Source organism: Ambystoma mexicanum, chromosome 2q, assembly GCF_040938575.1.
Source record: "Ambystoma mexicanum isolate Mex_15411 chromosome 2q, UKY_AmexF1_1, whole genome shotgun sequence".
NCBI classification, from domain to species: Eukaryota; Metazoa; Chordata; class Amphibia; order Caudata; family Ambystomatidae; genus Ambystoma; species Ambystoma mexicanum.
This window is the reverse complement of record NC_090924.1, coordinates 1412018239-1412041445: the sequence shown is the minus strand read 5'-3', so window position 1 is coordinate 1412041445 and position 23207 is coordinate 1412018239. Positions and strand designations below refer to the sequence as shown.

The following is a 23207-nucleotide window of genomic DNA, read 5'->3' as shown; positions in this document are numbered from 1 at the left end:
AATTACTATCGGGGTTCTACAACCTTAACCAATGATTCTTAGCAGTCATGAAAAGAATATTGCTACTGGGAATCTATTGGCAACACAGACCGGTCTAAAATGGTTTATGCTACATATGAAGGATTACAAAATACAAAACACAAAAATATGAGCAAGCTAAAGTTGATGAATGGATGGCGGGATGGAACATGTACATTGTCACTCTTCCCATACGGGACTCCTTTGCAAGACTTGAAAACGTATTCTTACAATCCCGATCAACTGGTCCCATGGAGTGGGAAGCAATGAGGTCTACTCTTATTTATTTATTGCATTTGTTACACACCCAGACCCTTCGGTATCACGGCGAGGTTAAAGACAGCTTGATAAAACAGCTTGCTAAGACATACATGAATGGGTCACTCCAGCGCAATTACATTAGAATTTGTGGCAATGCAGTGGTACAGATCCAGGGATATTAACTACAGAGCATGAAAGTAAAGAACACAGTTATTTACAAAACAAGTGGTACACACAAGTACAGAACTATTTACACGTAGTATGGTGGTGGTTATTATTGGTATAGGTTGAATAGCCCAGTTAACAATTTTTTGAAACCTGTGAAGTTTTCCTCATTTTTGATGGTGAGCGGCAGGGAGTTCCAAGGTCTGATCACAATATGACTTACTTAGAATTAAGGTTTTGAGTACCTGGTGTACATTCTGAAGCAGTACCTGGAAATTAAAGACTCAGGCGAGGCCTTGATGGGGATGTGTAGGAGGGAGTCAAAGGCACTATACGGGGGGTAATTTGTTAGAAGCTCAACTTGGAAGAGTATAAAAAAGAAAAGGGTATGATGGTAGAGAAGGAAACACAAGACTGAAAGGATCAGAAAGAAAAATCAGGTAAACTACAATTTGGTTGCTTGAAAGGCAAAGATTCATTAAAAGGCAAAGTGAGTTTGGTCGAGGATGCAGAGAAGCATATGCGCCTTCTGCAGTCCAAAAAAGTGTTATGAGACGAGGTGCACATAATAAATGTCAGTTCATGGAAGATGGGGGGAGGGTGATACTAGAACAATGAATGAGAGATAGTACGAGTTGGTGGTCTACAGAGTAGGACCCTTTTTACCTTCACATTTGCCATTTATAGATGACCAGCATTGTTCTAAACTCCCTTGGGCCTAGAACCATCATAGCGGATTGTGCATCCTCAGAGTTCTTTGGACCCAGTGAAAAGGATAGTTTGTTGAGTGATCATAGTCATACTATAAGCTCTGAGGACATGGAGTTTTCATGGGAAAATTCACAGCACTTGCATCAGAGCTGTGGTAGTAGTCCACAACACAAAATTCACCAGACGTTTTAGACATCATTGGGCATGACACATCTAGAAAATGAACCATACCTAGCATTACGTTTTTACAGTTTTATTAAAACATACTATGTGCTATAACACCGTTAGCTTTAAAAGGTTATTTAAAAACAGTTACACTGGCTGTTTCATACAGTCTTGCCTCTAGGCCTACAGCTGCAGGAGGCACACAGAGGGTAAGAAATGGAGTGCCAAACATAATTCAGTTTTGGTTGCATAAAATAATGTTTTAAAACACACGAATCCTATCTTTGCTTAGCATAAAATATGTTACTTATTTGATAAAAACATGAATCAATCAACTACTATGATATCTAAGTTAAAACTAGAGTATAGCTTGTATCCAAAAACAATCTTGCGAGCGTGCTACACGGTATTGCTGTTCCAACAACCTGAGTGTGCTCCAAATACAAAGCTTCCACCAGCTACTATACAATTGACAAGAGCAATAAGCAAAATCAAATTCACAACCTAATCTCAGTTCACATCTAATGTATATATCAGTTCAACAATACCGTCACTGTACTTGTGCAATTGGGAAAGTAAAAGTAGGTTATTCGACCTGTCCCAACTAATCTAATTCGTCCCAGCTCTCTGGGCAAACAACATCAATTCACAAAATGCAAATTAAACAGGCTCATACAGCTCCATTCTGAAGTATCCCATTATACTAAAACAGTCCCTCATGCTTTTCAAAATAACTAGATGTGCCCTTTAAAATTACCTATACAAAGGTCTCAGTTGTCAGATCCACGAGTACCAATAATCTGTGGATAGCGTATTGCTCATACTTGTGCCCTGTCCCCCTCCACCCTCCTCACACAGCTCCTCCGCAAGCTTCCCTCAACTGCCAGTCATGCAATGGAGTTAGTCTGTCATTGACGCAAAATATATGCTGGACATCACACAAAATCCTCTCTGCCAACCATCCAAAACAAAAGTGAAAACAGTCTTCAGATGCTCATCTCAATCATCAATCATGTGTTCTGTCGTCAAGCCATGCCATACACCAGCCAGCTTCCTCCCTTGTTGTAGCAAAAGTGTGCCAAAGCAAATGGGATTCTCATTATATACGATGCTGATGGTCAATTAGCTACCGCTAATCCTCTCTCACGTTAGGGCTCTTCATGGCTTGGAGGTGCAGTTTTGTCCGATTTACCCTGCAAAAGAAGAACAAGTTACTTACCAACTGTAACTTTTTTTCGACTGGATGTTCTTCCCACGTATTCCTCATCTTGTGATAAATCGTTCTCCAGCTTCGCTGCTTCAGAAAAAGAATTCTCGGCAGAGGGCGCTGTGCTCGAAGTCGTGGCGTCGATTGTCCCTCGACGTACTCGGTACTCTGTCGACGTCACCGATGGCATAAATAGCTCGAGCCGCGCCCGTTGCTTCAGTTCTGTTTTTTATGCGAGATATATATATATATATATATATATATGACAATGCATTACTTACCGTAAAAGCATTTCTGATGATTGTATCTGCTTAGATTCACATGCTGTGCATAGGTCCGACATCCAGTGGTCACTGCGGAGTATTGCATTTTGTTTTTCGTAGTCGAAAAGGGACGTCGACAAGGCGTGTCTGAAATACTATCCCTATAGTGACGTGTGTTGTACCCACAATCCCTCACGCGTCGAGGTCCCTCTGTTTGTATTTTTCTGCCCTGAGGGAGCCTTCTAGACGTGAGTGAGTACAGAAAAGAGATATAAAAGGAAGTCTATGTTCCTTCCATCCGAGCGGGGAGGAAGGGTGGGAGCATGTGAATCTAAGCAGATACAATCATCAGAAATGCTTTTACGGTAAGTAATGCATTGTCTTCTGATGCTTGTTAATCTGCTTAGAATCACATGCTGTGCACAGACTAGCGAGCAGTGCCCGGAGTTGGCGGTGGGTTATGAGAAGGAACAGTAGAGAAAAGATGTCTTAGTACTGCCTGACCCACCTGGGAGTCAGATCTCGAGTGTGCATCTAGACAGTAGTGTTTTGTAAAGGTGTGCACAGAACTCCAGGTAGCCGCTTTGCAGATGGACTGAAGGGGAACATTTGCAATTAATGCTATGGACGCCCCCGTGCCTCGAGTAGAATGTGCTCTAGGCTTAAAGGGCAGTTCTCTCTTAGCAAGACTATAGCAGAGAGTGATGCATTGAAGAATCCATCTAGAAATAGTGGACTTTGAAACTGCATCCCCTTCTCTTCCTGCTGCCACCGAGACGAAGAACCGATTAGTCTTCCTCAGTGGTCTGGTTCTTTCCATGTAGAACATGACCGCTCTGCGCACATCTAGTGTGTGCAGAGTTTTTTCTCCCAAGTTGGAAGGATTTTGAAAGAACGTTGGCAGTTCTATAGACTGGTTTACGTGGAATTTCGATATGAACTTCAGAGAAAACCTTGGGTGCGTGCGTAGAACCACCTTATCTCTGAGCTGTAACAAAGGGGTCTAGAACAGAAAAAGCCTGTAGTTCACTTACCCTTCTGATGGAGGTGATAGCTATTAAAAAAGCAGTCTTAAGAGTGAGGTCTTTAGGTGATGCTTTGTGCATGGGTTCGAAAGGTGAGCCCATGAGTCTGGTAAGTACCACGTTAAGGTCCCATCCGGGAGCTGGGTCAGCTATCGGGGGGTGTATTCTCTTTATTCCCTCCATGAAGGCCTTCATAACAGGGATCTTCCACCACGACACCTTGAGTTGGGAAGTGGTGTATGCAGAAAGTGCCGCTAGGTGGACTTTAATGGAATTGAACACTAGACCTGAATCCAACAAGTGGGTCAGGTATAGAACAATATGTGTGGGAGAGCAGTCAATTGGGTTGATGCCTTCCCCTCTGCACCAGATGACAAATCTCCTCCACTTGCTAGAGTAGCAGTGGCGAGTGTTAGGTTTTCTGGCTTCCCTGAGAATGTCCATACATCTCTGCGGGAGCAGTAGATGTCCGAATTCTATGATCTCAGGAGCCAAGCTGCTAAGTTCATGTTCTGGGGGCATGGATGCAGAGTCCTGCCCTTGTCTTGTGACAGCATGTTGTACGGGCAGGGGAGTTTCACTGGGGGAGATAGAGACATCTCCATCAAGTGAGCGAACCATGGCTGTCGGGCCCACATTGGGGCCACCAGTATCATGGTTACTTGTTCCTGGTGCATCTTGTGCACCACCTTGTTGAGAAGGGGAGTCGGGGGGGGGAAAGCGTAAACAAATTTCCCTGACCATTGCATCGACAGACCGTTCCCCTTGGATTGGTTCTGGGGGTACCTGGAGGCGTAACTTAGGCATTGTGAGTTCTCCAGGGTTGCGAATAGGTCTATTTCTGGGAATCCCCATTGTGTGAAGACGTCGAAGACTATGTCTTCGTGCAGTCGCCATTCGTACTCTTCGGGCAGGGGGAAATCTCTGCTGAGTTTGTCTGCCAGCAGATTGAGTTCCCCTAGTACATGTTCTGACAGTAGGAACATGTTTTGTTTGAGAGCCCACTTCCATATATTTTGGGCCAGTTTGGACAGTCCTGGAGAGTGGGTGCCCCCCTGCTTGTTGATGTAGTACATGGCTGTGGTGCTGTCTGTAAGGACCAACACAGTTTTGCCTTGTAGGTGTTCCTGGAAGGCTTTTAGCGCCTTGAACACAGCTAGTAGCTCCAGTAGATTTATGTGTTTGGATGCTACGTTCGGAGTCCACACTCCGTGAGCAGTCTGATGGGATAGGTGAGCCCCCCCCATCCTGTTAGGGATGCGTCTGTGGTTAGAGTGGCTTCCGCCGCGGGTGTGGCAAAGGGTTTCCCTTTTTCCAGGTTTTCCTTTGTCCACCATCGTAGCGAGAGAACCAAGGCCTGCGAGACCACCACTGGATCGTCCCATAATCCGCTGGCCTGACACCACTGGCTGTTGAGCCACTCTTGCATAGTGCGCATGCGCAGGCACGCGTGAGGTACCAAAGAAATACACGACGCCATCATGCCTAGCAAGCGCATTGCTTTGCGTATCGTCAACTCTCGACCGGTCACATATTGAGGGATCTGAAACAGCATGTTTTGGACTCTCTCGTTGGAGGGGAAGACGAGGCCGTCCCTTGTTTGAATTAGAGCCCCTAGGAATTGTTTGATTTGGCTGGGATCTAGGCTGGACTTCTTTTCGTTGATGGAGAAGCCCAACTGGAACAAAAGGTCTACAGTCTTTTGGGTATTGGAGAAGCATGTTTCGTAAGAATCCCCTGTTATGAGCCAGTCGTCGAGGTAAGGGTAAACTGGGATGGACAACCTGCGCAGGTGGGCCGCCGCCACTGCCAGTACCTTCGTGAATACCCTTGGTGCTGATGCTATGCCGAAGGGTAGCACTCGGAACTGGTAGTGTTTGCCCTCTATCATAAACCTGAGGTATCTTCTGTGCGCTGGCAACATTAAAATATGAAAGTATGCATCTTTCATGTCCAATGTTGTCATGTAATCTCCCAGTGATAGCAGTGGGATCACTTCCTGTAAGGTCACCATACGAAACTTCTGGGGTTTGATAAACTTGTTCGCTGGGCGCAGATCTAATACAGGGCGCATGGTTAGATCCTTTTTGGGTACAAGGAAGTACACTGAATAAATACCTTCCGTTACCTGAGATAGAGGCACGACCTCTATGGCTCCTTTTTCCAGCAGTTGTTGTACTTCTTGGAGAAGGATGGCAAGGTGTTCCGGTGTCATGCGTCGTCCCCTCGGGGGTCTGTATGTTGGGGAACTGTTGAATTCGATGCAGTATCCGTGGGCTAAGGTGGAAAGTACCCAGCGGTCTGACGTTATTCCCTCCCATGCTGGAAGAAAGGATGTTATCCGGCCCCCGACCGGTGTTGCATGGGAGGGGACGCGAATCTTCGCGTCACTTGGTGTTGTTGGGGGCTTGGGAGCCTCTGGGGGTGGACCCCCGACCTCTCTCTTTGCCCCTGCGCTGGCCTCTTTGGCTGTACTGCCCACTATTGGTCTGGTAACTGGTGGCAGGGTACTGTTGCTGCGGATTCTGCTGTTGGCGTTGGCCACGAAAAAAGCGTTTGTTGCCATAGCCGCGTCTGGTAGTGGGCTTAGAGATCTGGTCAAGAGTTTTGATAGTATCGAACTCTTTTTTAGCCATTTCAGAGCCTCATCCACCGCTTTCCGGAAGAGGTTTGAGTCTTTAACAGGTTTATTTATTAAAGACGCCTGTGTCTCCAGTTTGAACCCTGAGTTGCGCAGCCATACATGGCGTTTTAGGAGTATTCCCTGAACCAGGGAACGTTCCGCTGTCTCAGCAGCATCCAGAGAGTTCTTTACAATACTCTGGTTGACCTGGGTTCCTTCGCCAATAGTTGATAGCAGGCGTGTACGTAGTGGTTCCGGCCCTTCTTCGGCGTCCTTGCGCAGTTTGGCCCACTGCGCGTCCGCGTAGCTAGCTAGCAAAGAATTGTTCGCAATTCTTGCCGAAAAGGCAGCCGAGGATGTGACTCTTTTAGCAAGGGCATATAACCTCTTGCCCTCCTTGTCAGGTGGTGCCTCACTGGTGGACAGCGGCACCCCTGCCCTCTTCCTTGTATTAGTTACTACAAGGGAATCCGGAATGGAATGTCCCCTGATGTACAGCGGGTCTGAGGGTGAAGGAGTGAAAAGTTTTTCAATCCTTGGATTAACTCCTCTGATTAGTGCGGGTGTGGATAGCGAAGGGATGATTCTTCTCTTCACTGAAGCGAGGAGGGGAATGGTATGGCTGACTGGGGGTTTCTCCTTAATTACTCTTTCCACAAAGTCTATTTCCGGAGAGATCTCCCCAGTGTCCAGTTCGAAATGTGCTGCTGCTCTGCGCAACAGGGCATTGAATGTGGGCTGATCGTCAATGGGAGACGTGTTTCTAACAGGTGAATTGTCAGGAGGATTTAGGTTCAGGACATCAGTGTCCGAATATACTGATGGGGATTGCCAGGGATGAGAAGGTCCTTCTTCTGGATTTTGTCCGAAGCCTTCTCCTACCATGTCTGGGCTGTCTTCCAGACCTTCCTCTTGGTTCTGTCCTTCATTGTCCACAAAATCATCCTCCTCTTCTAAGTATTGTTCCTCACCAGTGAGGTCATACACATTATGGAAGTCTAAGGCTGTGTCCTGCCTCGGGTATTTGGCCCTGGGGTCCTCCTGAGGCCCTTCTATTGTTCTCTTGGGAGTGGGAGGGTTCTGGGTGTTCATAAACCTCTCCATTCTCTCCATGCAGAGATGGAGCCTTTCCATGGTTTCATGGGGTACCCCTGAGCGGTCTAGCGGGGGAAAATTAGTGTTATCTTGCTGAAAACAGCTCGACCTCTCCCTCAACGTCGAGGAAAGTGTCCTGTCGCCTTCCGAAAAGCCTTCTGGTGTGCTGGGGGTCCCCCCGACTGAAGGGGGTAGTCCCTGTTTTTCTTCGGGCTTTTTCGGTGCGTCTTTCGGCCTTTACGTAGCGCTCGACGTGTCTTTCGGCGTACGCTTCTGGGCGTCTGCTACAACGATCCTCGCCAAGCTCTGTGACTCGTCAGCGGAGGGCTGTGATTTCGACGTTACGGGTGTTGAACGTTCTACGGCGGCGTGCGCTCTCTGCTGGTGCGTGCCGGCCGATGGTTTGGGGGCGGCGCCCTTATTTGCCGAAAGTCCAGTCGCTGGTTGCGGTTGCGAGAGGGGCTTCGAACCCGAACGGTCCGAGGAGGCCGCCGGTGTAACTTGCGTCTCCTTGGGCGCTGATGCTTTCTTCGTCTTTGACGAAGAAGAGCTATGGGTTGTGTGTTTATGTGTTGTATCGTGTGTGTCAGTGTCGCCGGGGTGTTCATCCCCATAAGCAGGGCGTGAGCCGAGCCCGTCGGGGCCGGGGACAGACGACGAAGAGCGCGAGCGCTCTTTAGAGGGGTGTACGACTTCCGTAGCGGAGGTCGTGTTATCACGTTCCTCGTCACTGTCGGTGGTAGCAGCGGCGGGTGAAGACCCGGCCTTCGACATAGCGTAGGCCGCCCACCTCTTGACCCTACGGTCTTTTAGAGTCTTTGGCTTTAGAAGCCGACAAGCCGAGCAACCCTCCTCTTTGTGATCGAGGGGCAAGCAGCGGTTACACCGTGAATGCTTGTCCTTCCAAGTAAACTTGCCCTTACAAAGTGGGCAAAACCTAAAGGGTGTCCTCTCCATAGCCAAGGCAAAAAACCGTGATAACTACCCCAAGGGAAAGGAAGGGGAAAAGGAAAGGCATTCTCAGAAAAAGAATCAGAGATGTCCCACGACCCCACTCTCCCTACTGTATTTGGCCTGCGAGGCCAGGCCACATGTTCGGCAACGCCGAAGGATCTCCTCCGCTCGTCCCCTCCGTCGAAGATCTTGCTCGGCGGAGACAGCTTCACAACTGCGTCGAGGGAGGGATCGATATATTAAATCTTTAAACAGGAAAAAACGACCAAAGGTCGAGGAGATGGAATCTGCAATGTATCTCGAGGAGCTCCGCGTAAAGGCGACCAGTAGCTGGGCGGAAAAAAACAATCTGAGGGACCTCGACACGTGAGGGATTGTGGGTACAACACACGTCACTATAGGGATAGTATTTCAGACACGCCTTGTCGACGTCCCTTTTCGACTACGAAAAACAAAATGCAATACTCCGCAGTGACCTATGCACAGCATGTGATTCTAAGCAGATTAACAAGCATCAGAAATATATATATATATATATACACACACTGTGGGGTAGGATGGGAGGGTCGATGAGGAATACGTGGGAGGAACATCCAGTCGAAAGAACGTTACAGTTGGTAAGTAACTTGTTCTTCGAATGGATTGTGTCCTCCCACGTATTCCTCATCTTGTGATAGGCTCCCATATCAGTAACAATTTTTTGGAGGTGGGAGTACTGGACAGAACTGCCTTTGCAAATAAACCTTCATTAGAGGAGGCAGTGTCCAAACAATGTTTAACAAAAGTATGCAATGTTTTCCAGGTTGCAGCTGCACAAATATCTGCTGCCGGGACTCCCCTCTTTAGAGCCGCAGAAGTAGCCATTCCCCTTGTAGAATGGGCACGAAGCCCATCTGGTGGTTCTTTTCCCGCTAATCTGTAGCATTCAACTATGGCTAATATGATCCAGCAGGAAATGGTCTGTTTTGTTACAGATGAGCCTAATTTATGACCAGTATAACCCACAAACAGTTGGTCACCTTGTCTCAATTTAGCCATCCTTGAGATGTAAAAACTAAGAGCCCTCTTGGGATCTAATCTGTGTAATCTCTCCTCTTCTTTGCCCAGATGAGGAGGAGGAGGATAAAAGTTGGTAGTACTATTTTTTGACACAAATGGAAGTCCGAGACTACTGTTGGCAAGAACGAAGGATTAACTTTAAGGACTACCATATCTTTATAAAGAAATAGTATATGGAGGTTTGCATGAGAGAGCCTGAAGTTCGCTAACCCTGCTGGCTGTTGATAGGGCCACAAGGAGGACAGTTTTTAAGAGTCAAAAGCCTCAATGGACATGAGTGCAGAGGCTCAAAAGGTATGCAAGTCAAGAATTTTAATACTAAATTTAAGTCCCAATTTGGTACATGAAAAGGTACTGGAGGGTATACATTAGTAAGCCCCTTTAAGAATTGAATTATTAACGGTATTTTGAAATATGAAACCTCTTCCGAGGAGCGCTTGAAAATTGACAGCACAGCAAGGTATCCTTTGATTGTACCTATCTGGAGCCCCAGATTAGCTAGATGAAGTAGAAAAGAGTACCATTGGGGTGCCACACTGAAAAGGGTCCACATCCTTGTCTTTGCACCAGTTACTAAACCTGTTCCAGCGACATCGGTACAAAGACTTTGTTGCTGGTCTTCTGGCCGAAAGCAAGATTTCCATTACATCATACGGAAGATCCCAATCCTTGTATCTCAACCTCTCAGAAACCATGCGTGAAGGTTGAGTGTCTTGACCTGTGGATGGAGAACCCGACCTTCGTCTTGCGAGAGAAGATCCTCTCTTTGCGGAAGACGTATTGGAGGGCAGATGCACATGTCTAGAAGGTCCGGGTAACACGTTCCCCTGGCCCAATCCGGGGCAATTAGGATCATGGTTCTCCTGAACTTTCTCAACCTCCTGATTACTTGAGGAATCACAGGGACTGGGGGAAACGCGTACAGCAGTGGAAACTTCCACTCCACTACGAATGCGTCTCCCAGAGCTCCTCTTTGAGGAAATTCCCTTGAGCAGTACTGATCGCACTTCCGGTTGATCACGGTGGCAAACAGATCTACTTGAGGGGTTCCCCAAAGGGCGAAGATCTCCAGAAGGACTTCCTGAGCCAGCTCCCACTCGTGAGAGACTGTGCTCTGCCTGCTCAGAGCGTCTGCTGCCGTGTTCTTCTCTCCGGCTAGGTGAATTGCCAATAGAGATTCCTTCCCGTATTGCCCATAACCAGAGCTGCATTGCTTCTCTGCACAGTGGCAGTGACCCTACACCTCCTCTCTTGTTGAGATAGTACATGGCCACTCTATTGTCCGTCATTATCAGGACATTCTTTCCCTGTACAGAGGGCAGAAAGGCCTTCAGAGCTAGTCTGATTGCCCTCAGCTCCAATAGGTTGATGTGTAGTTTGGACTCCGATGGAGACCAACGACCGAGGATTGTCAGATCGTTGGTGTGTGCTCCCCACCCCATGAGTGAGGCGTCCGTCACTACAGTTATCTCTGGCCATGGTTGCCAAAAAGACTCTCCCTTGAGAATGTTGTCGTTGCAAGCCCACCATAGAAGATCCTGAGCAACTGCACTCGGGACTTGCAGAAGATCCGACATATTCCCTGAGAACTGGGACCACCGAGTTCTGAGTGTCCATTGAAGGGATCTCATTCTCAACCTGGCCTCTGGTACTAGGAAAATGCAGGATGCCATGAGGCCGAGCAACCTGAGAAAATCGAAGGCCGGTAGATGTTGGGCATTCTGAAACTTCGTTACCATCTGCTGGATGTGGAGAGCTCTCACTTCCGGAGGCAAGGCTTTTCCCGATGAAGTGTCCAAGACTGCTCCGATAAACTGGAGTTTCTGGGATGGTATCATGTGGGACTTCTTGAAATTGAGGGAGAAGCCCAGTTTGTGGAGGAAGTGGCAGGTGATCGAAAGATGTTCCTGAACTGGTTCTGGAGAACTTGCTCTGATCAGCCAGTCGTCCAGGTAGGGATATATGTGAATACCTTCTCTCCTGAGACTTGCTGCCACAACCGCCAACAGTTTGGTGAAAACCCTTGGGGCGGAGGTCAACCCGAATGGCAGAACCCGAAACTGATAATGAGAATTGCCAATCGCGAACCTCAGGTACTTTCTGTGCTTTGGATGGATTGGCACATGAAAGTAAGCATCCTGAAGGTCCAATGATACCAACCAATCTTAGAGTTGGAGAGCCTGAAGGATCTGAGAAAGAGTCACCATATTGAACTTGTCCTTCCTGAGGAACTTGTTCAAGTTTCTCAAGTCCAAGATGGGTCTCAGTCCTCCGTCCTTTTTTGGGATGAGAAAATATGGGGAGTAACAACCCCTGTTCCTCTCCGCTACAGGTACCAGTTCTATGACACCTTTCTCTGGCAGGGTTAAAATTTCCTGCAACAAGAGCGGATACGGAATTTTGGCAGAGTTGGCTCCCGGTGGATGATTAAGGCCTTTTTAGAAAGGGGTGACAGTAACCTTGGGCTAATGTTTCCAGTGCCCAAGTATCTGAGGTAATGCCCCGCCATTCCTTCAGATGTTGAGATCCTGCCTCCCACTAGTGTTTTGTGTAACAAGGTCTCAGAGGGATTTGGAGGCGGCTGCAGGAGTGGCTGAGGGTACAGATGCCGCTCCTGAGACTGATTTTGCACCTCTTCCTCGTGCTCCACGAGGGAAGTTTCTTTTGCCTCTTTGAGAAGCCTGTCCTCTTCCTCTACCAAAAGAGGAGTAGTATCGAAAAGAACGACCCCTCCGGGAAGATGAGCCGGAATAGGGTTTTAGAGGCTGGCGCAAAGAGGCGCTAAGTGATTTAGCTGCCGCTTTCGAGGTCTGAAGTTTTTCTAGGCTTTCATCAGCCTTTCTGCCAAAGAGCCTCGAGCCATCAAAGGGCATGTTGGAGTCTAGCTTGCACGTCTGGTGCAAATCCAGACTTCAACCACGCAAATCTGCGTAGCACAACGCTTTCAGCCATGGATCTGCTGATACTTTCAGCAGTATCCAGTCCAGACTGGAGACATTCCCCCCATTGCCTCCTTCCCGTCTTTGACTATATTCAGGAAGCCTTCCCTTTCCTCGCCTTCCGGAATATGATCAGCCGCCGCCGAAATACAGTCCCACAGGGTATGGGTAAACCTGGCTAGGGTACAGGTGACATTTGCCGACTTAAGTGCCATACTGCCTGACGTGAAAACTTTACGTGCCCAGGCATCAATTTTTGTATCCTCTCTATCTGGAGGGATAGTTGGATAAGCAGTTTGTTTTTAAGTAGATGCTGCCTGAATGACTAAACTCTCTGGAGTCGGATGATTATTCAAATATTCAGGATCCATTCCAGCTGGTCTATATTTTCTTGGAAAAGTGCTATCTGCAGCAGCAATAGTATCTGGTTTCTCCCAGTTTTTCTCCAGTTCTTTGAAGGGCCCTGTGAAAAGGGAGAACAGGATTTTTCTGAGGTCCCTTGACGATTATATCCGTCATGTCATCTTGTTCAAAAATGGGTGAAGTATTACCCCAACCCATATATTCAACTACCCTGGTCATAAGACCCCTGCACCCAGCATCTGCATGCTCTGCAGGATCAGGTTTGGCGAACTCTAATTCTGGGGATGTGTCAACTCCACTGGCAGAATGTAGAGTATCACTCGGGTCTCATTCTAGATTCCTGGTCAATAGGTTCCTCAGGAACTTGTCTTGTACCATAAGTAACTCCCAAAGGAGTAACCTCGTCTTCTTCTGAAGCAGACTTCATAAATTGGTGACATAGATTTGAAAAAGTCTGACCTGGGCAAAGGAGTGAATCTCCTTTCTTCCTCTTCCATCTGCTTCGAAGGAAATGGCAAATCCGTCGAAGTTTGAGGGTATCTTCGAAGAGGACTTCGATAATGGCGTGAATGACGCATTTGGCTTTGGCATCGAAATTATCGACGTCGAGGGCGTCGACGAAGTTGGCGAAGTCTTCGACGACTTGTGTTTCTTGCATAGCACTGGAGAGGTGCTCGACTCTCGAACAGTCTTCGACGGTTTTACGTCGACTCAAGGTTTTTTAGATTCCTCAACGCTACCGGTCTTGGCCATTGTAGCCTTGGACTTCCCTTTGTCGTCCAATGGAGCGACTTTAGGGGTATGGCTTTTTCAAGGGTCTTTCGAGGGGGTCGGGCCGCATTCTCGAAAACCATCATCTTTTTGCGGAATTCTCCCCACTTACTGGGAGATTTAGTCGGACAACGAATTTCTTTGGTCGACTCTGAAGAAGATGAGGGAGATCTAGGTCTCCTCTTCATTTTTTTCGATGACGCCGAAGAGTGTCTCGATCTACACCTAGATCGATATCTCCTCGAGTGCCTATGGCGAACCGATTCCTTAGAATCAGTCACTTTCTTGTATCTTTTTGACGAAACCTTTTTTGAGGCGTCCCTCCCCCACCAACAGTTTACCTCTCCTCTCACGAAGAGCTTTTTCGGTCATAGATTGGCAGGACCCGCAGTCTTCGGTTCGGTGACTGGAACCGAGACACCAGAGACAAATCCGGTGGGGATCGGTGATCAACATCGTAGATCCACAATCTTCCCACTTTTTAAAACCAGTTCTGGGGTTTGAAGGGGACGACATTTTCTTCACAGAAAATGGAAGCGCGCCGTTCTCGATAGCAAAGCGATCGGAAAAACGGAACTGAAGCAACGGGCGCGGCTTGAGCTATTTATACCATCGGTGACATCACCAGTACGTCGAACGACAAGCAACGCCACGACTTCGAGCACAGCACCCTCTGCCGAGATTTTTTTTTTCCAAAGCAGCGAAGCTGGAGAACGATTTATCACAAGATGAGGAATACGTGGGAGGACACAATCCATTCGAATGGGGTTTACTGGATGCTTACAATTCAGGATAGTACAAAGTGGCCAACTAATAACCAAGCCTCTTGGCATTAGTTTAATCATAAGCCATCAAAGATTAACCAATTTAGGGAGAGATCTCTTCCCGTGGTCAGCAGAGTGAAATCACATTGGTTTCTCATACAGTAGGAATGTAACCACGTCTCACGATTATAACATGTCCTGTTTTCGGTTTATGTTGGTCACACATTGGTAAAGAACGTCTACCTGGGCTGCAGTCAGTAAGATTAAATGCTAACACTTGGGAACTTGGCCAGGCCCACATATTCATTCGCCGCTTTCCAGCATAGCAGTGCTAAAACAATAATTTCACTTAATATCAACTTGGCTTCTTGTAAAATATAACAAAATTAGCTTTGCCAGTGGGTTCCACATTTAAATAGGCACTGACACGATTCACATGGTGTGGTCACTTCTCCCCAAGGGGGAAGCCCTTTCTCTATGAGGTCAGAGAGGTGCGGCCACTACCCAATAGTCCCCTGAGGGCTGATTTAATGTGCAATGACCTTACGGGGAGAGCCTCCCCTCTGGAGACAAGGGCGATCACCTTGGGTACAGCCCATTGAATGTCGTCACTCCCAAACATTCCCTAGCCCTCCCCAAAGGACAGAATCATTTTATTGAAAGTAAACCAGTTTATTGTTGTAACACAGGAGATAAACCTTAAGCCAGAAGTACTAGGCCGAGTAAGAGCACAGGAGACATGATGGTCATTGACTGTGCTAGTAAGGGTAAGAGGTGGCCCCGAGGAGGACTAAGGATTAGGTTAACAGAGACAAGGGTCTTTTACAATCCCCATGGGAGGAACTGGATACAAGGCATAAAAACTAACAGAGGACTATCAAATTTGACAAGCTCAGCCATGTCAATCGTGTCTGTGTCAAACACTGCCGAGTCTGGCAGCAGGTGGGGAGGCGAACCAGCGCGAGAGATCCAGGTGCAGCTGCACGGTCTGAATTTCTGGTGGACAGATGTATAGAATGCCAACCTAGTTTACAGACAGGGAGACCACAGGGCGAAGTAGCCAAACCAGTTCAAGGTAGCAAAGCAAGTGGTCAGGTCCAAGTCACAGGCTTGGTAAGGGGTCCTCAATGAGTACACAAAAAGCATAGGAACACATTGAGACAAACAGTTACACGAAAAAGGTATTTATGGCCATACAACAATGTGAAAAATGGCTACTAGCATGTAATATCACACAATATTAAATAAAAGATACATTTATACAATCAGTGGAGTAGGACAAAATACATAATGTCCTGCAAAGGAAGGTAAGTGTTAGTATGCATCACTACAGGTCCACTGAGATACAACACTATAAAAGTCCATCTCTAAGATGTATGGGGTCTAGTGTCCAAAAGCTTGCCAAAGCTCCACACAGCTTTGAAAGGAGGGGAAAACAAATTGGTGGACTTCTGAGGTTCAATGAAGAGTTCCTAAGGGTAGAGGACAAGTTATCTTACCTAATAAAAGTGTCCCCCCACTTTCAAAACGCTTGCGCGAGCAAGCACTGGTAAAGCCAAACTGTTAGAAAACCTTCCATAAGTTACAACATTTTAAAAAGGGAGCTAGGGGTTCGGGTAAGTACCATTACAACACACCCCATACTCTAATTCTTCTTAGGACGTGGCAGGTCTTCAGAGGAGGTTCCAAAGTAGCTTTTACCGCCGTCAGCTATGGTCCTTGATGCCCAGGGCTTGCAGGTTCGAGCACTTCTCCTGTCGGCAACAAATGCTGCTGCAAGGTCTTCAGGATGGAGAATGCTGAAGAACTACGCACAGCCCCTCTCAGCACAAGATGGGATACAGGAAAGCCTTTGGGGAAAACAGCAACCGATGCATGCTGACAAAGGGGGCGATACTTGTGGTCTGACTTCCACTCTAATCTAGGGTCCTCTTGATGCTGGAACCACGAAATTTGGAAGAGACGAGTCCTGAATCACAAGTTGTCAATCCCCAAAGTTCCTGGCTTCAACGCAGAATGGCAACGTCTTCTGCAGCACATTAGCCCGAACTCTGAGTTGGGCAGCCACTGGGATATCGAGGGGCACTTCCGAGTGCTCTTCTTAGCAGGACTTCGAGCTGACATTGAGAATGGATGTTCCCTCCACACTAAGGGTCCAGCTCCTTCGCAGGACTGTTGAAGATCAACTACAAGACAGGGCTCTTCCATGACATCAGCAGAAGTTGGTTCCTATGGCACCTTAAACCGGGTCCACGGTCTCCTTTGCACATCTTGCAGCTAGACAGGATACTTGACTCCTTAAAGTTTCTTCCAGGATCTCCGAAGAATGGGTGCAGGGGTCCTCTTATTCAAGAGCCAGGTAAGAGCCGAACTAGACAATCAAAGATTACACACACACACACACACACACACACACACACACACACACAACCCCCCGCTCTGCCACCCCTCCCGACACTCTAGTAAAGGATGTTGCTGTCCTTGCATGTCAGGAAGAAGGGTAAGTGAAAAGATGGCCAACGTGAAAACGCAAAATCTCGTGGCATGGCCATGTTTGAATAGTAGCCACAGTAGGTAGCCAAACACGGTAAACCTAAAAGCAAAATACACCAAAAAAATAACAAAACGTAACTGCTGTCACCAGCTTGTCACCAAGGCACACCTGGAGTAATCAAAAATCCTCTGAGTGTTAGTCTGAGATAAAACCAACAGAAGGGAGCCATTCTCCTGGAAGTGGAATTATATCATTTAATTTTAATTTTGTCATTTGTTATAGCGCCTGTAACCATAATTGTGGTCCCAACGCGCTTTTGATTCAAAGCCCTTGGAAGGACCGGAGTCCAAATATCTGGGAGAAATTGGGAGGTGCTATTAGGTGTGTGTACATTTCAGCCATTAAAGTTACGTGAGGGTTGCCAAGACCCTGCCGTCAACCATGTCTAAATGGAGTGTGCATGGGTGCAGCAGAGGTATACTATGGAGGTATACTATGGACGAAGGGGGCGGGGGTTGTGTTTAAAGAGATAGAGAGTTATGTAGGAAGCTACAGTTCGGATTTGTCTCGTTAAATGTAGCTTCGTTTTTAATGGCATAGGTGATGTGCAATAGTGTGTGTTGTACATGAGTGTAGAGTGTGTGGAGTGAGACCGTGCTTTCCACTAAGCTGCGAAGATGCGGTGTGCGAGAGAAGAAAAAGCTGTACAAACATCGATGTCTATTTCCTGGGTTCCATCTACGTAAAGGGGGCAGTGCTACATTTCACGGGCAATCCAAGTACTGAAAGAATGCATAATACTCACCCTCTGAGAGGTTCTTAGAGAGATTGCCATCCCTAGTTCCTTCTAGTGCAAAAACAAGGACCCCATTCCATGATTATATATGGCGACCCGGCCCATCCTCAATGGCTGTGTGACAGCAGCAAGCCAGGGGAAGGGAGGCATTTCTGTTGCAAGAGAACATTGTTGTTATTAGGCTTGTAACGCGCCAAAGCCAGTGGGCATCTAGGCGCAGAGAGACAGAGAAAGTGACATGTAGCTGAGCAGTCAATTCTATTGAAAAAGCATCGTCTTCAGCTGTTTACGAAAGACAAGATGGCCGTCAGTCTTTCGTAGCTGTGGAGGGAGGGTGTTCCATGCTCTGGCACCCTGGATATGGAAGGCTCGACCTAAACCACAAGATCGTTTTTACCAGAGGTAATTCCAACAGGAAGCCCTCGGTTGATCTTAGGTATTTCCTGGGTCGGTAAATGCTGATCTTATCCTTCAGGTATAAGGGAGCATTAGCAAAGATACATTTATGACAGGGCGTTAACAATTTGAACTGAATACAGGCTGCCACTGGGAGCCAGTGGAGTTTTTTTCTGGCTGTACTAGTGGGCTCTGAGTGTTTCATCTGGTAGATGATCCGTACTGCGGTATTCTGGATTTTCTATAGTTGTTGGATGTCAGCCTTATTGGCACCTCCCAGTAGGGCATTACAATAGTCTACGCGTGGGAGGATCAACACCCTCGCAAGCTTAATGCGGTTTTCCACTGAGACTAGAGGTGCCACTTGTCTGAGCACCTTGATGTGGTAGTTGGTACTGGTGGAACATGCGCCTCACAGTCCAGGCTTTCCTCCATTTATGTACCTAGTGTCTTTACTTTCTGCACCACTTTAATTTGGTTGCCATCGATAGTGAAACAGGCATACCTCTGATCTAGTTTAGATTGGGCCTGCTGGGGACCGAAAAGCATCAGTTCGGTCTTGCCAGCGTTTAAACAGGGCCAATATGTGGACATCCATTGTGTTATGGTATGATAGGCTGCTGCCAGCATCAGTTAGTCCATATCATGGTTCCTGGTAATGTCCAACACCAGTTGGAAATCATAGTCGTAGTTGCAGAAGAAAATCCCCAGTGATTCTAATTCAACACATAGGGGGAGGATATAAATGTTCAACAGGGGGAAGAGACATGCCCCCTGAGGGACTCCTCATGTCGTGGTCTGTGACTCTGAAGCGCAATCACCTCAAAATACCCGTGACTGGCAGCCCTCCAAAAAGGATCCGAGCCAGGTGATGGCATTTTTAGAGAGTCCTCTGACAGTAAACATCCGATCAAGCAGAGTCTTATGGTCTAGCAAGTCGAAGGATTCCGTTGGACACTATCCGAGCAGCAGGAGAAGGCATTCTTCTGAAGAAGGAACTCTGTTAGTTTATCCTTTAGTTTTAGTGTGAGAGATATACGTAGGTTGTGACAAAGGATGGTGTAGATTAATTTGACGGACCCTTTAGTATTAGTCTTGAGGCAGGGAAACCCCTTTTAGAAGATGGGAGGGCCTTTTTGTGCATAAATAAACTAAACACACCACCAAGCCACCTTTGTGTCGCTTGCTTCTTGAACACCCTTACAGCACACATTTACTTGTAAAAGATCTGCAATAGTCTGTGCTCTCCAATTAATGTGAAATATCTAAATATGAACCACTCTCGCCAATAAATATATCTTATAGATTTGTTTGCACAATTATTATTGTGAAAATGATGTAGCAGTTTTAATCAGTGCATTAGGCATGATACTTACTACGTTATCACAGGATACAGCATTTGTGTCTGGCATTGCAATATTTAACAGGTACCCCGCTTCGAAAGATTTTCGTTTTAGATCAGTTAAAGAAAGGCACACGGACTCCGGCAGAGTTGCAGGAGAACGATGCCTCAATAAATTAGTTCAACCTACAGAAAAACCCACCATAAGCACAAATACTATGACAAGACTGGGAAGAGAAGAGGAGTTCATGTAGGGTGAAGGAGCCTGACATTTCGGTCTCCGCAGTGGAAGCCTATTGAAGAGCAACCCAGCCGGAGTCCTATCGGATCACTTGTGCAATGCTGGAAAAAGGCAGCAGGAAAGGATAGAAGGCAGCCTCACATCTCACTTTAAATTAGGAGATTTACTAACACACTAAAAGACATGGACCCCCTTTACCCTAAGCACCCTCAGACATGTCGTGGGAAAAAGGGCACAATTTGGCCTTGTCGCCTTCGCCACCGAGCTCCTCTACACCAGATGTTACAACATTCCAAAACTAGATTAATGCTCCGATACGAAGAGCAGGCAATCTTTAAAGGATACCATTATTCCATAGGGGGGATTTAGAGTGCGCAGCAGGGCCATCCACTGTCCCCTTCATATACTTTCGTCATTAGCTAGGGTCAATAAAATAATGAACAGAAAGTTGTTCCAATTAGGAAATATATGGGATTCCCACAGAGGGAAAAGGGAGTGCTAGGGACTAGATGGGGCCAGTGCTCACTAGGGAGTAGATGTCAAGGGAAGCCAATGTCGGAGTTGGAAAATATTGGGTAAGCGCTTCTGGCTTAAACATTGAAGAGAAAATAAAACACTTTCTACTGGCTTCTGCACAGTGGACAATACAGCACACAAAGTATTGCATCTATTAACAAGAACCAGTGCATCATAGACTTCCTCTGAGGGCAACAGTCTGTACACAACTGTTTTGTCCTTACAGAAACAGTACCCCACGAGTGTGTTTTGCTGCCCATATAAACGTAACAGACCGAATCCAAGGCTGAATAGGCCTGCACATTTTTAAAAACGAATGCGGTTTAATCTACCCTAAGATAATCATCCCAAGCTCTCCCCTGTTATTTTTATATGAAGTGGCAAGGATGGGGGTTATTTTTCCATCATAAAAGACGAGCAAAGTGAGTGCATCAAGGAAGCAGGCATCAAAGTGTGTTTCTCATTGGAATGAAAGGCCTCAAACCTTTTTCAGTGACATCTTTATCCCCATGTGGCTACAACACCCATAAATGTTTGTATGCACAGTTAAAACAAGTTACCGTTTATTTCCACCACAAACCTTCGCTCTGTTCACCATTTACCAGCCTTGAGTGATACCACTTTTCTCCTGAAGGGTGGATGCCATAATGTCAGACTTGTTCGTGCAAATACCACCGGCCAACCATGGGATGAAGCAAATGCTTCCCACACTTGTTTGGATTCTCAAATATGCTGCATGGGAAATGGTATTCAAGACACCCCCCCCCTCTTCTCGTAAACACCAGAATCTAAGAATACCATAAACATAGGTTACAGAGTACCAAGACTGCAAAGGATTCTTAAGAGTGGGCTAAGGGAGAAAAGAATAAGGACTAATCCGTGATGCTTAATTCTAGTTGCAAAAAATGTAATTAAGTCAATAACATACTTCTAAAACAGCACCTAGCACCTTGTAACAGCTGATGGAACCAAACCAGCAACCCCATAACTTTGCCACTGCCTTGGCCCACACGACCGTGTAAACGCTGAATTTCTTGTTGCAACCATTCCTTTTCTGTGCTAATTGCTGAAGTTTTGTCTCCAGCACACCTGTGAAGGGGCACCTTAAAGCAAGTCTGCCATAAGTTACATGCATGTACACATCGAGTGAAAGTGAGGTCATGATTCCTGCTAAGTCAGTCCGCAGACTCCCAACCCCTTCCACCGCTCCCACTGCAAGCAAGCAAACTCAAGGTGGTCATCGCTTACCTGAAAGTTGACGTCTTCTTTCTTAAATATGAGCCCCCGGATCTCATCAGGTTCCCCACTGAAAATGGCCTGCACCAGCGGAGGCTGCAAGGGAAGATGTAAAAGTAAGACACCCAACTGGCACTACTCGCAACATGTGCTGCCCCTGCTGGTGCCACATCCATCAAAGGGGGCCGTAAACCACATACCAAGGGACACTTGATCTGTTAAGGCAACCACACACTACTAAGTTACGAGAGGGCTCGGCCGCATCAAGGCCCTCAGAGGCTTGCTTCACCACAGTTATCTTTACACTGGTATCAATGTATTTACACATTAGCTCCGATATAGTATCTCAATTATCCATATATACCGTACAGCTAACATTACTGACCCAAATCCCCATTAATTCACTTTAAAATGATTACGTTTTGCATACATTTAAAACACACTGAGCATTTTAATTTACACGGCAGAAACTTAAAGCATTAGTCGTGCTTAGCCAGGTCTGCAAGGCATGTCCATAGGTGGCAAACATGTTTACATGAATGTATCCCCAGTGGCTCAAATATAGCGGCGTTAAAGAGGCTTGCGAAAGTAGACGGTAATGGGGGCTCCCAGTAGCGTCAGAGCCCAGTATTGTTCCTGTAGATTTACAGAAGCATTCTTCCATTATCTAGCATCAAGTGCTTGTTGCGAATACCTCCTCTTCACGACACAGATGCACACTAATTCTTCCATTAGTCGGCATGAACAGTGTTTAATTAATCTTTACGTTAGCCAGCATCGGAGGGCTCTTGTGACAGTCAGATGAGCTGGTTCCGCCTTTAAGTGGCATCTCTGGACAGTTGGGCTTGTGGGAATTGTGAGGCTGCAGTGCTCGAGAATGTGTGACCCATAAATCCAAGTACCACCTCTCCGGGTACTGCTGAAATGCAAGGAATTCTGTTCCAGCATTCCTAAACCCTAAAACGCTGTCAAAACTATCAGAAAACAAAGCAAGAAATCGGCCTCACAAACATGGAACATGCCTTTACTTTACAGTCATGAATGGCCAATGGGTCCGATTCTGAAACCTTAACATACTAAGTCCATAGTCCATTGATCAGGGACATGACCACACACCACCAATTAGGATCCAGAGTTCATGCAACCTGCCGTTACTTATCCAACAGGGCAGAAAATACAATCAAACTCGTCATTTGTGGAAGAATAACCCAGCTACTGTTTAGCTACAATTTACAACAAGAACAGCACAATACGTTCAGCAGATGATTTGGGGAGCGCTGGGACCACCCCCCACCAGCCCCAAACACGTGGAAGGCTATGCTAGACCATAAAGCAACACCTTTTTCAGCATTTAATTACATGTGGTCCCACTCCCATACCTTCCCTTGTCCACCCTGTGCACTTTCCCCTTTCTGCTCATTTCAACACCTAGCCCCTAAATTATGGAGTTCTCTACCTCTGGATAGTCATTCGTGCTAGTCTCTATTTCCGTTTAAGAAAAGTCTAAAGTCTCATCTGTTAAACACTGTTTTTTCGTAAATGGTCACTTTAGTTGTCTTGTGAACCATTTCTTTGGATAAAGCCTTTCGGTCAGCGTTCTCCATTATTGTACGCTAACCTTGGCTGTTCAGCTCTTTGGATAAAAGGGCTACGTAATCATTGCAATAAACAAAAAGGTCAATAATACTCAAAATGGCTTCCACATGGGTTGCGAGCCCTGCCCTTTGGCCATCTTGCTTTTTGGCCATCTTGCGGGCCTCACCTAGCTCTGATCGGCAGAGTTCTAGCCTAGGATTCCTCAGG

General features: G+C 46.7%; 1 protein-coding gene across 2 annotated transcripts in view; it reads right to left on the bottom strand.

The window, feature by feature from the left end:
* The window catches only part of ANKRD28 (ankyrin repeat domain 28), a 1823421-nt gene that overhangs the window by 1539838 nt on the left and 260376 nt on the right, over positions 1–23207 (bottom strand). For both annotated transcript variants that reach the window (XM_069648906.1, XM_069648905.1), the window contains exon 2: positions 21417–21500. In XM_069648906.1, coding sequence (XP_069505007.1) covers positions 21417–21500 — 84 coding nt within the window. The remainder of the gene's footprint in view (positions 1–21416; positions 21501–23207) is intronic.